Here is an 11,596-nt window from a genome sequence, read left to right on the forward strand (position 1 = left end):
AATGTCGCTCAAACAATCAGGATCTGTTGTTGAGTATATGGAGCAGTTTGAGAACATCTTGACCAGGGTGGAATTGACTAAAGAATATAAAATCATTTGCTTCATTACCGGGTTAGAATATGAAACACAGATGCATGTGAGAATGTTTCATCCCACGACTATTCAGCATACTGCCAACTTAGCAAAGTTATTTGAATCTGCGCAAAAGTACAAGCAGTTGAAGTATAATTCTCAAATCAAGAATGTGTATCCAAAGGCTGTGAGTAATAATCAGACATCTAAACAAGGTACTATTAAAACCCCACCATCTATTCTTCTCAAGATTCAGGGAACACCTATCTTGGACAAGCCACCTACGGTGTATTCAGCTGTAGAAATAGCTGATAGAAGTGCTAAAGGGTTGTGTATGTTCTGTGATGAACCCTTTACACCAGGATACCAATTGAAACACAAGAGAGCCCAACTATATGTTGTGGAACTAAATGATGATGAGGATGAAGATGACACTGCAGTATAATTCTCAAATCAAGAAAGTGTATCTAAAAGCTGTGAGTAATAATCAGACATATAAGCAAGGTACTATTAAAACCCCACCATTTATTCCTCTCAAGATTTAGGGAACACCTATCTTGGACAAGCCACCTACGGTATATTCAACTACGGAAATGGCTGATAGAAGAGCTAAAGGGTTGTGTATGTTCTATGATGAACCCTTTACACTAGAACACCAATTGAAACACAAGAGAGCCCAACTATATGTTGTGGAACTAAATGATGATGAGGATGAAGACGACACTGCAGAAGAATGTAAGGAAGAAGAACCCCCTATTGAGCCTTGCATATCGATGAATGCAATTACAGGAAACTCACATTTTTGAACTATGAGGGTGACTAGGTATCACAAGAAACGACCACTACAAATCTTGATTGATAGTGGTAGTACACATAACTTTGTGGATGAGCAAGTTGTGAAGAAGTTGGGGTGTAAAGTGGAGACCACTAAGCTAATGGTTGTATTAGTAGTTGATGGTAATAAAGTGTATATAGCAGCAGTCTGTAAAGGATTTATTTGGCAGATACAAGGCACCACTTTTGTAGCAGATTACATGGTCTTACCTTTAGGATTCTGTGATGTGGTACTGGGAATTCAGTGGCTGTCAACTTTAGGAACTATAGTTTGGGATTTCCAACAGTTGAGAATAGAATTTAGGGTTGATGGGAAGAAGCATGTTGTCAGAGGAGCTACCACTAATAAACTAAAAGCAGTTGATGGAAAAAGAATATCTAAATCACTGCTGCAAGGAGGACAATTAGCCTTGTTGCAACTCTACAGTATTGAAGAGGATGTTGATGCTATTGCTTCTCTATTCTCTATTACTCTGAATAATGCAGCCATACCTAAAGCAGTCTGCAAGCTCTTAGACAAGTACTCTGCTGTATTTGAAGAACCGGTGGGCCTGCCTCCTTATAGAGAAGGCTTTGATCAGAAGATCCCAATTGAACCTAGGGCTCTCCCTGTCAATAAGAGGTCATACAGGTACCCATCTTTACAAAAAAAATATTATTGAGAAGTTGGTAAATGAAATATTGGAGAAAGGTATTATACAACCTAGTGTAAGTCCTTATGCTTCTTCCATTGTTCTAGTGGGAAAGAAAGATGGTTCATAGTGCCTTTGTATAGATTATAGGGAATTAAACAATAGAACTGTGAATGATAGGTTCCCTATCCCTCTTTTGGATGATCTCTTGGATGAGCTATCTGGTGCTAGTGTATTTACTAAACTGGATTTAAAATCTGGTTACCACCAACTTTGAATGCATAAGGAAGTCACAAATGCTCCATCTTCATTTCAGAATTTGATGAATCGTGTCTTTAAGCAATATCTTAGAAGATTTGTCTTAGTCTTTTTTTATGATATTCTAGTGTATAGTCCAAATTTGCAAACTCATCTACATCATTTGGAAGTTGTTTTTGAGTTATTGCCACTACATTCTTTGTATGTCAAGAGAAGCAAATGTTCCTTTGTTGCTTCTAGAGTGGAGTACTTAGGGCACTTTATTTCTTCCCAAGGGGTTGCTACTAATCCTACTAAGATTTCAGCAGTCAAGAATTGGCCTCCACCTACTATCTTGAAACAGCTGAAGGGATTCTTGGGATTATCATGATATTATAAGAGGTTTGTGTAGCATTATGGTCATATTGCTAAACCTCTCACTGATCTTCTCAAGAAAGATCAATTCTCATGGAATGAACAGGCCCAAGTGGCTTTTGATCAATTGAAGGAAGCTCTCTACCCTGCCCCAGTCCTAGGTCTTCCTAATTTTTCCAAGACTTTTGTCATTGAGACTGATGCTTCAGGTGTGGGTATTGGTGTAGTTCTTATGCAGGATAATCATCATATTTCTTATATAAGTCGCACCCTTAGTCCTTTGCATCAAGCAAAATCAATATATGAAAGAGAGTTGCTAGCTGTCTTGTTTGCGGTCCAAAAATGGAGTACATACTTACTGAATAGACATTTTATTATAAGGACAGATCAAAAGAGCATCAGATATTTATTAGAGCAGAAAATTTCTACTCCAACACAGTAGGAGATAATGGCAAAACTAATGGGCTGACTTTTAAATTCAGTACAAAAAGGGGCAGGAAAATAAGGCAGCAGATGCTCTTTCCAAGCTGCAATCTTCAAAGCTTCTGTTATTGGCCTTGAGTGCATTGGATGCAGACTTGTATCAACAGTTGCAGCAAGCTTGGATACTAACTCAACTTTACAGAAACTGATCCTTGAGCTTCAACAAAGTCCAACAACTCACCCTCATTATACTTAGAGTAATGGCTAGTTGTGTAGAAAAAGGAAAATGGTTGTGGGGTCTTCTATTGCTCTTAAGCAGTCTATTCTTAAATAGATGCGTGATTCACCATTTGGAAGTCATTCTGGCCATACAACAACTTTGCAAAGGATTAAGTCAATATTTTATTGGAAGGGAATGTCTAAAGATGTTCACCAATACATCCAGTCCTGTAGTACATTTCAAACTTGCAAATATGATTCCTCAGCCTATCCTGGTCTACTGTAGTCCTTACCTATCCCTGAAAAAGTTTGGTCTACAATATCGGTGGACTTTATTGAGGGGTTGCCTACTTCTTTTGGGAATGATGTTATTTTTGTGGTAGTTGATCGCTTAAGCAAAGTTGCCCACTTTATGGCTTTACGGCGTCCATATACAACCATGCAGGTAGCTCAACTTTATCTTAATGAGGTCTTTAAGCTCCATGGGTTTCCAGATACCATTGTCTCTGATAGGGATCCAGTGTTCCTCTCTGAAGTTTGGACTAAGTTGTTTAAATTGCAAAGTGTTGAATTACTCCATTCCTCGACGTATCATCCTCAAACGGACGACCAAAAGGAAGATGTCAATCGCCGTCTTGAAACATATCTTCGTTGTATGTGTCATCATCAGCCTGCTTCATGGAGTAAATGGCTTCCTCTTGCTAAGTGGTGGTATAATACCGCCTTCCATACCTCTACCAGTACAACTCCATACGAGATCTTATACGGGCAGCCCCTTCCTCTTCATCTGCCTTATTTTTCAGGGGAGTCTAAAAGTGTTGAGGTTGATCGCAATCTCCTCCAATGAGAGAACATAATGAAATCTCTTAAATTTCATCTACGGAGAGCTCAAAATAGGATGGCACAGTTGGCAAACCGACACCAGAGTGAAAGGTGCTTCAATATTGGGGATATGGTATTCCTTAAGTTGCAACCATATCGCCAAAGCACCGTTGCTAATCGCTCGAATCATAAACTCAGTCCCAAGTATTATAGCCCCTATAAAATCCTTGTCAAGATAGGTGTTGTTGCCTACAAGCTCGAATTGCCTGCTGGAGCTCAGATTCATAATGTGTTTCATGTATCCCAGCTAAAGAAGGATTATTTGGCTGTTGCTGCTTCTTATTTGTCTCCTTTCAGGATTCCTTCCAATGCCCCAAAAGTCCCTAAAGCTATTCTTGATCGACGGATGGTCAAGCGGGGGGAAGGTGGCTGCTGCAAAGGTCCTGGTCAAATGGCAGAATTGCCCTCCTGAAGCTGTCACTTGGGATTTCTATTATGATCTCTACAAAAAGTACCTTGGTTTTGACCTTTGAGGACAAAGGTTCTTAAGGGGAAGGATTTGATGTAGCATAGAAAGTGGCAGGAAATCCTGCTGGCAGTTATGTTTGTTATATTATTTGGGATGTTAGACAGTTATGTTTGTTATATTAGTTGGCATGAGTTGAACTGGTAGTTAGTTGAGCTGGCAGCTATTTGGGATGTTAGACAGAATTGCCCCCCTCCTCTTCATCTACACTCTTTCATTCCCTTCTTTCCTACTTGGCTTCTTTCTTTCTTTATCTCTGTTTGTGCGATTTTCTTATGCTAACCATACCTGCAGGATAATCCAGCAGTTCTCGAAATGCTTCACAACCTGAACTGCATCAGATCCGAGTTGATGTTTGAAGGGGATGAGATAAGACAAAAATGTAGTCTTTTAAAGTAAGAGTATAACTGCTTGGAGTCATATGCTTTAATGCTGATGCCTAGACTCGTTCTTTTCCTCAGTTTTCCATTCCCTTCGGTCTCACAGTAAAATCTTATCGTACTGGGAAAAGAAAAACTAAAAAAAATAAAATAAAATAAAAGAGATGAAGAAAAGGCATCAGAAAAAAAAAAAAAAAAAAAAACCTTCTTCGAGTACTCTAGTTTCGAGGTACCCAATCCCAATGCCCTAAGACAAGGTTTAAAAACACCTTAACCAATCAATTGAGAAGTCCACACCGGAAAACAATAAGGTGTGAAGGGATACCAATCAATTAGATTCTTGATCCTTCTTTCATTTCTCTCAAGGATTCTTAAGCTCAGTTAGGGAGTACAAACATAAATATATGTATGTGTAAACCTTGTTTATTGTATATGTAGACCTGTTTTGCACAGTACATACTTTTATTTGTACTCTTTCCAAGCTGAACCTTAATTAGGTACGTACTAAGCTTCATGGGTAATACCAGCAACAGAAACTAAGCCATGCGATTGGTTTTCCATAAGCAAAGTATCAGTTTTGTTCACCAGATCGTTAGATTATCTCAAGGAAGAAATACATATATCGAGCAGTTATACTTCAATTAATTCAATTAGTAATATTCACTGAGATCTAACGATAACAAACCATTTGATCGTTTCTCTCTCTCTCTCTCTCTCTCTCTCTCTCTCGTTGATTTGGCTTCTTGTTGCTTTCTAATGGATGCCCATCAATGTGACAATTCCATGAAAATCACAAAAGAATGCCCGATAGTTCTTACACATACATATCTCCATTTGGAATAATCAAAACCCTAAAAGGAGAGGCAGTGGGCCGTTCTGACTTCCACTACCATATTCCACACATATAAACAAATGAAAAGTTCGATCCTCAACCAAATAACCTCCACAGATTCCTATTCCATAATATAATTCAATTATTCCTTTTTATTTCTTTCTCTCTTCTTTTCTTTCATAAATTAAATATATATATATATATATATATATATATATATATATATAAAGGTGGTACCAGCCCTATAAACATGATACATCAACAGGAACAAAACCCACTTTATCCCATCTGCTAAATTCAGCTACTTAAAGAAATCTCGTATAAATTAATCTAAAATTTTGCCGAATTTAGCACCTGTTCCCATCCCTAGTCCACCTTTTGCTATATACTACTAGGATTATTACACCACTATATTCGGATTATTACACCACTATATTCTCTTACAACGGCTCCTAATCTTTGGCCGGCTAACATCATTTTGCCTGTAGCTAGCCCAACATTACCTGTCCCTGAAGCGTCACTTCCTCTCTTCTTTCTCTTTTTCTTCCTTTTGTTTTTCCTCCCTCTGATGTTGCTTTCTTACCCAGGCTATTACAAGCCATGTTGCATCTGGGTTTTCTTCTTTCTCAATTGATCTTATCATTTCCAACTTGGTTTAATTGGGAGAATTAATTCCTCACTGCAACCTAACTTCTTTAGCTTTTCTCTGTCTACCTGTAAGTTCCTCCAAAGGTAGGTGTCCAAAAATCAGCAGCTGTTTCGTTAGTAACTGGGTAGGTGCTTGAAATCGGCACCAGACACAACCCGCGACTCCTTAGATCTGGTTTATGTGCTTCGCCATCCTTCGATTTATCGGAGTTCTGCATGACAGATAGACGCTTCTTTTGTTGAGAGAGCACAACAAGACAACAATTGTGAAAACCTAACAAACAGAATTACAAGACAATAATACAAAAAGACTCCTCATTCAAGTAGCTATATATCCCATGACAGAAAGAGATGAGAGAATTTTGTACCTGCTTGGGTTGAATGGAAGCTCCATTTTTCATATATGGAGTACTTAAAACCTGACATTAAAAACATAGGCCTACGTCAGAAATCGATCCCCTAAGATCTTTTTGCTAGTTGCACTTTGTAATTAATCTCAGTTGTGTCGATCATATATAAGAGGGAAATAGCACAACTTACACTGACTTGATCATGCAAGAACTTGATATACTCAATAGCTTCAAAGAGCACCGATGCCGTATCAGTCTGAAACAAAGGATAACATTCATAGAATTAACCAAAGCAAGCTCTGATAAATTCTAAGAGAAATTATCTCTGACAGTAGTTAAACTTTGTTAAAAGGTCAAAAATCACCTTTCCGAAAGGCGAAACCAATTGTTGAAGTGCCGTGATTCGGTCCCCTAACTTCTCTTTCCGGACCTAAAAACAAAGGAACATATAATTTCTCACCAATGTGTCTTGTAAAATTATAAAAGAAAAGAGGAGCTTAATGCTCCATAAGTCAAAAGATTACTCGAATATATCGTACCTTAAAAGTTGGCAATGGAGTTTCAATTCGAGGCCTTTTAAACGCAGGTTCACTATTACCTTTCTTCACCGCTGAGGCTGAATCGCGAACGTCTTCTGTACTAGACTGAAAGATAAGTATGAAAACAGTTCAGTTTCCAAACCTAGCCATGAAAACAGTTAATTGTCCATTATATCATTTGGATCTATCATCTACCTTTGCAGTGAGGTTGCTGCAGTTGGGTTTTTCTTCAAAGGTTGGTGTAAGAAGTTGGGTCTGCGATGAGGGGAAATAGCTGGAACGAACTTCATTCGTGGCAGCTGCCGAGGCGTTCCAGAAAGGACCTTTGTTAGAAAAGTGTAACTGGTTAGTGGATTGCTGTTTAGGAGGTGAAGTTTTCAGCAACTGTGAGAATTTGGGCCAAGAAGGTGATATATCATTCGAGTTGATGCGGCAATTTGGTAGTAAATTGATTGATCCGTTCTCAAAAGAAGATTGTTGAGATTGAGGATCGGTTTCGAATAATCCCTGTAACAACGTTGAAGTGCATCCATACGAGGTTGAGCTCATCGGGAAACTCGTCGGTAAACCCTGACAAGTCACTGTACACTCGCTCGAGCTGTTGATAGAATTTAGACGCTGCTGGTCTAAAGCAAAGACCTGATTTATTTGCTTTAGAGCATTTATGGAGGAATCTTCACCACTAACTGAAAAATTCTTTGGACTCCATTCCTTTTGGAGCTGAGGGGATTCCATCGACGTCTCTTGCCGAAAACTGTGTCTCGAACTTAATTCCTCTTGAAGCATGGAATGGAAATTAGCCTCACCTCTTCCACTACTTCGACTGCAGCAAATAAATAATTAAACAAATAAAATTGATTATTTTCTGAACTCAATTATGAATCTTTTTCTTCTGATTTATAGAATCACCCAATAGCAATGATGAAATCAGACTCCCTTAAATAAATGAAAGATTACAAAAAAAAAAGATAATCTTTCGAATCTCAGACATTTATTGCATAGGATCTTTTCATCTTAAGAGGCTATACGTGTACGGATCATATATAAGAACATCTCCCACTTACAGTAGAGCTTGATTCCAATCCACAGTTGTCGGTGATGAGAGTCCAAAACCCATGATTTGCAACGTGGAATCCATTAAAACTCCACCACCACTGACGGAATCCGCTACTTGCTGCTTCTGGGTATCAGAGAAAATGATCGAACTGTCGCAAACAGAAGCCGACTCCTCAGTCGATCTTGTTTTCATATCCACCATCTCAGTTGGCCATCCAAAGCTCCCGATGTCGTTAAGAGCCGTCGAGCAAGGGGACGAATTCCCGTTGAAGCCATTCCTCGTAGGATTCCACCAGTTTCCACTGCAAACCCCAGTCTGAAACTGATCTGCCATGGCCAGAGAATTAGAAATCTACAACTGTCTTTGCTTTGTTCTCTTCTTTTCCTTCTTTCTCGCACTTTCCCTTCTCCGGCCTCTGGATCATATGAGCTTCGTTAGATGAAAATGATTCGCCCCATCTCCTTATTTATAAAAAACCGTTTGGATGTACGGACAATGGAGGAGACCGGAATCCGGTTGACATTTCAGGAGATGACTAGACAAGCGAAGGGGCATTTTCTTTCATTTTTCTTTCGTAATCGAATTTCCCTTTTCCCTTTTTTTTAATTTTGGAAATTTTATATTTTTTTATTCCTTCGGAACAAAGCTAGGAATTATAAATATGATAATTAAAATTAAGATGGACAGTGTTTTTATCCAAAATACCACGTCATCATCGCCTGACGAAGAATTTTCTTTTCCTGGTAATCCGATGGATGTAACAGTTTGTTTATTTATTCCTAATGACTAAAAATTACTAAATAGATTAGAATAAAAAGAGCCAAACAGAGATTACAAAAGAATGTCGTTGTTTATGTTCTTTATCTCTGCTATATCATAAAAGGTACCTCAGATTGTACTGGGACTTGTAATTACAAGTTTCCACCCCCTCAGAATTACTTCAACTTTTGTTCCATTTACAAGAATGCCATTGCCACGGTGGTAGGAATGTTGGATCAAACTCGAAAATCCGGATCACCTGCAACCCTCTACCAACATCATATCACACCGTACATCGAGATGTGTGGTGTTAGATGAAGTTGGTGGAAGATTAGAACGTATTTTGTTAGTAGAAGATCTCAATGAATGCTTGAAGTACAATTTTTCTTTTTTTCTTTTATTTCTTTTTAGTATCGGGTACAAAGTACAATATACACCACATATATGGAATATTGTGCCCTTGGGTCCCCATCTGACAATATTCCGAATTTTCCCAATGCTTGGTGTACTATTCACTCCTAACTCAAAAAGCAAACAGCTTGTATTCCCCCATTAATAAATAAAGAAGACATAAACTCATAAAAAATTAAAAGAAAAAATGTTGTAGAGACATAAATGACATATTTCACTTGTTTTATTCCTCAGCCAATCAACACTTTTTTTTTCTATGGGCATCCAGAAAACAAAAACAAAAAAAAAAAAAACTTTTTTTCTCTGAATCCTAAGGAGGTACTTGGATTAGGATTAGGACTAGGATTAGGGTGGAATTATAATTAAAAGAAGACATTACCCAATTCTGATCCCGGCAATCCAGGGTGTTGGGGAGAGGTTGTCTGGGCATAAATTAATTTATCCTTAGTACCAAGTGACCACTATAAATTTAATTCCATTTCGCCCGCTAATAATTGAATTAATCCATTTCAGCCTAGTCCTTCAAAGCGTAGTTTGAAAAGAATTATGGAAAATAGGAAGAAAGAAAAAGAAGATAATAATCATATGGTCCATATCCCCAACCCTCTCCCTCCACACCTTGCCCTAAATGACAATGGTTAACAACTCACTCTGCTACAGAGTTCATGTGTTCAAATTTAGACGGAAACTCAGTCATTGTGAACCTTCTTTCCAAGGACCACAGGTCCATTGTTGGCTGACAATTATTGCATCTTTTCTGTGTTAGAAGCTGTATTTTGGATTTACAATACTAGACCTTCATTTCATAAAAGATATAAATAAATTAAACTTTATTTTCATCTTATGACAAAAATTTGAATGAGTTTATAAGATCTAAGATGAATAGTTTACAATATCCGACAATCAAAAGAATAGCCAATTGGATCATTTCCATGAATTATAGTTTTCCTGAAAATGAAACCGAAGTTACTAATTCCTATCCTTCCTATAAGTCAAGGAGTTGAACCTTAGGCTGTGTTTGGTTGCAGTGCAAATTTATTTGCACTAATACAAATGTATGGGAGTGCAAAAGTAAAAAATGCAAATTCTTATTTAATTTTGTTTTGGAGTTTACTTTATTCATGTCTTAATTCTCTTCACTCATACTGAAATCAAACAAAATAACCTAAAATTTGAAACAAAAATAGGTCAGACTTTACACTCAAATCATTTGCACTGCCATAATTTTGCATTGGTGCAAAATTATTTGCAATGGAACCAAACACAGCCTAAACATTTGATTGCCATATGGTTGAGCATCACATAACTTTGGTAAAGGTCATTTGACAAAGATTTGTTGATATTATCATCCACATCAATTTCATGGGGTGGAAAACAATTTAGTTTATTTGCCTATGGTAGGCCATATTCCATGAATTATCTACATATTTGGAGCTTAGACTGTTTAATTTATATTTATCTTAAGCAATTGATTGAGTACTCCCTTTTGAATGATTAAGGGGTTTTTGCCAACATCTATAATTTTGCTTCATAAAACAAAATATAACTGCTACTGCTACATCAGCTAAACCATTTTGAGTGCGTTCACGTTGCAGTTGTTTTTTTCTAGTGCCCTAATTCAAGCAACATATTGAGGAAGCATGTACAAAAGTTGTATTGTGACCTTGTAATCATCAATTAAGGGCAATTAAAATTGACTGCATTGAAGCTTCGCACCATTTTAAAACATCAATCAAGACACTTGGGAAAAGGCTGCTCACAAGTCACACCACTGTTTATCATTTGCCACGTAACCAATCACAAGTGAACAAACCAGTGTTTTATAGGTAATATTCCGTATATTTTGGCATATACACAGCGGTGCAAGCAGCCGATCTGGGCTCCAACCAGGGTACGTATATTTTGAAGGAACATCTTTTACTATATTAAAGAAAACAAAGAACTATTTATCAAAGAGTTCAAAATGATTATGTCAAATACTATTGCTTCGTATATTTAATATGTTCGTATCTTTGCTATATGATGCTGATACTTGTCATTGGCCTCATATGAAGACCACCATTTTTCAGAATTTTAGTCCATTTGTTTTCTTCTCTCTTGTATGAATGTGCCACTCAACTAGTGGAAATAGATAAAATAAGTTGCACTCGTTTTATTTCAAGCAAAAAAATGAATGGTAGCTGATGAAGGAAGATTTGGCCCAACCTCTTTATTATGTGACACGTGGCAGAAACGACAGCTCGGCAAAAGGGGCCAAGCTTAGGCGGGAACAAGGGGACACACTTCGCCGAACTGACCCACCTTGTAACAGCTTGGGATACACTTCGCCGAACTGCCACCTTGTAACAGCTCGGGATACACTTCGCCGAACTGACCCACCTTGTAACAGCTCAGGATGGACTTCGCCGAACTGCCACCTTGTAACAGCTCGGGATACACTTCGCCGAACTGACCACTTGTTAACAGCTCGGGATACACTT

The 11,596-nt window shown here is 37.9% G+C and overlaps 3 protein-coding genes across 3 annotated transcripts; 2 read left to right on the top strand and 1 right to left on the bottom strand.

Moving 5' to 3' along the window:
• The first annotated feature begins 881 nt into the window (after positions 1–881).
• Positions 882–3,639, top strand: LOC148878025 (uncharacterized). Its single transcript, XM_088971358.1, has 4 exons — positions 882–1,537; positions 1,719–1,770; positions 2,188–2,484; positions 3,079–3,639. Exons 1-4 carry the CDS (start codon positions 882–884, stop codon positions 3,637–3,639), a joined length of 1,566 nt encoding a protein of 521 aa, XP_088827484.1.
• Positions 3,640–3,690: 51 nt separating this feature from the next.
• Positions 3,691–4,086, top strand: LOC148878026 (uncharacterized). The gene has a single exon (XM_088971368.1). It carries the CDS (start codon positions 3,691–3,693, stop codon positions 4,084–4,086), a length of 396 nt encoding a protein of 131 aa, XP_088827494.1.
• A 1,517-nt stretch (positions 4,087–5,603) lies between these two features.
• Positions 5,604–8,472, bottom strand: LOC148878027 (transcription factor bHLH112-like). The gene is made up of 7 exons (XM_088947928.1): positions 7,954–8,472; positions 7,085–7,712; positions 6,890–6,994; positions 6,715–6,780; positions 6,541–6,606; positions 6,369–6,419; positions 5,604–6,212 (listed from the first exon to the last, which is right to left on the bottom strand). Exons 1-7 carry the CDS (start codon positions 8,277–8,279, stop codon positions 6,063–6,065), a joined length of 1,392 nt encoding a protein of 463 aa, XP_088804054.1. The 5' UTR covers positions 8,280–8,472; the 3' UTR covers positions 5,604–6,062.
• Positions 8,473–11,596: the final 3,124 nt, after the last annotated feature.

Source organism: Nelumbo lutea, chromosome 1, assembly GCF_056320005.1.
Source record: "Nelumbo lutea isolate HS-2025 chromosome 1, American lotus-T2T, whole genome shotgun sequence".
NCBI lineage: Eukaryota > Viridiplantae > Streptophyta > Magnoliopsida > Proteales > Nelumbonaceae > Nelumbo > Nelumbo lutea.

Coding starts and splice junctions, on each gene's coding strand:
- LOC148878025 (XM_088971358.1), top strand. CDS start 882: ATGAGGGTGACTAGGTATCACAAGAAACGACCACTACAAATCTTGATT. Junction 1,771..2,187: donor ATGAGCTATCTGGTGCTAGT/GTATTTACTAAA, acceptor AGGTTTGTGTAG/CATTATGGTCATATTGCTAA. Junction 2,485..3,078: donor TGCTAGCTGTCTTGTTTGCG/GTCCAAAAATGG, acceptor GGTCTACTGTAG/TCCTTACCTATCCCTGAAAA.
- LOC148878026 (XM_088971368.1), top strand. CDS start 3,691: ATGGCACAGTTGGCAAACCGACACCAGAGTGAAAGGTGCTTCAATATT.
- LOC148878027 (XM_088947928.1), bottom strand. CDS start 8,279: ATGGCAGATCAGTTTCAGACTGGGGTTTGCAGTGGAAACTGGTGGAAT. Junction 6,607..6,714: donor TGGTTTCGCCTTTCGGAAAG/GTGATTTTTGAC, acceptor CCTTTGTTTCAG/ACTGATACGGCATCGGTGCT. Junction 6,213..6,368: donor CTTCCATTCAACCCAAGCAG/GTACAAAATTCT, acceptor TCTGTCATGCAG/AACTCCGATAAATCGAAGGA.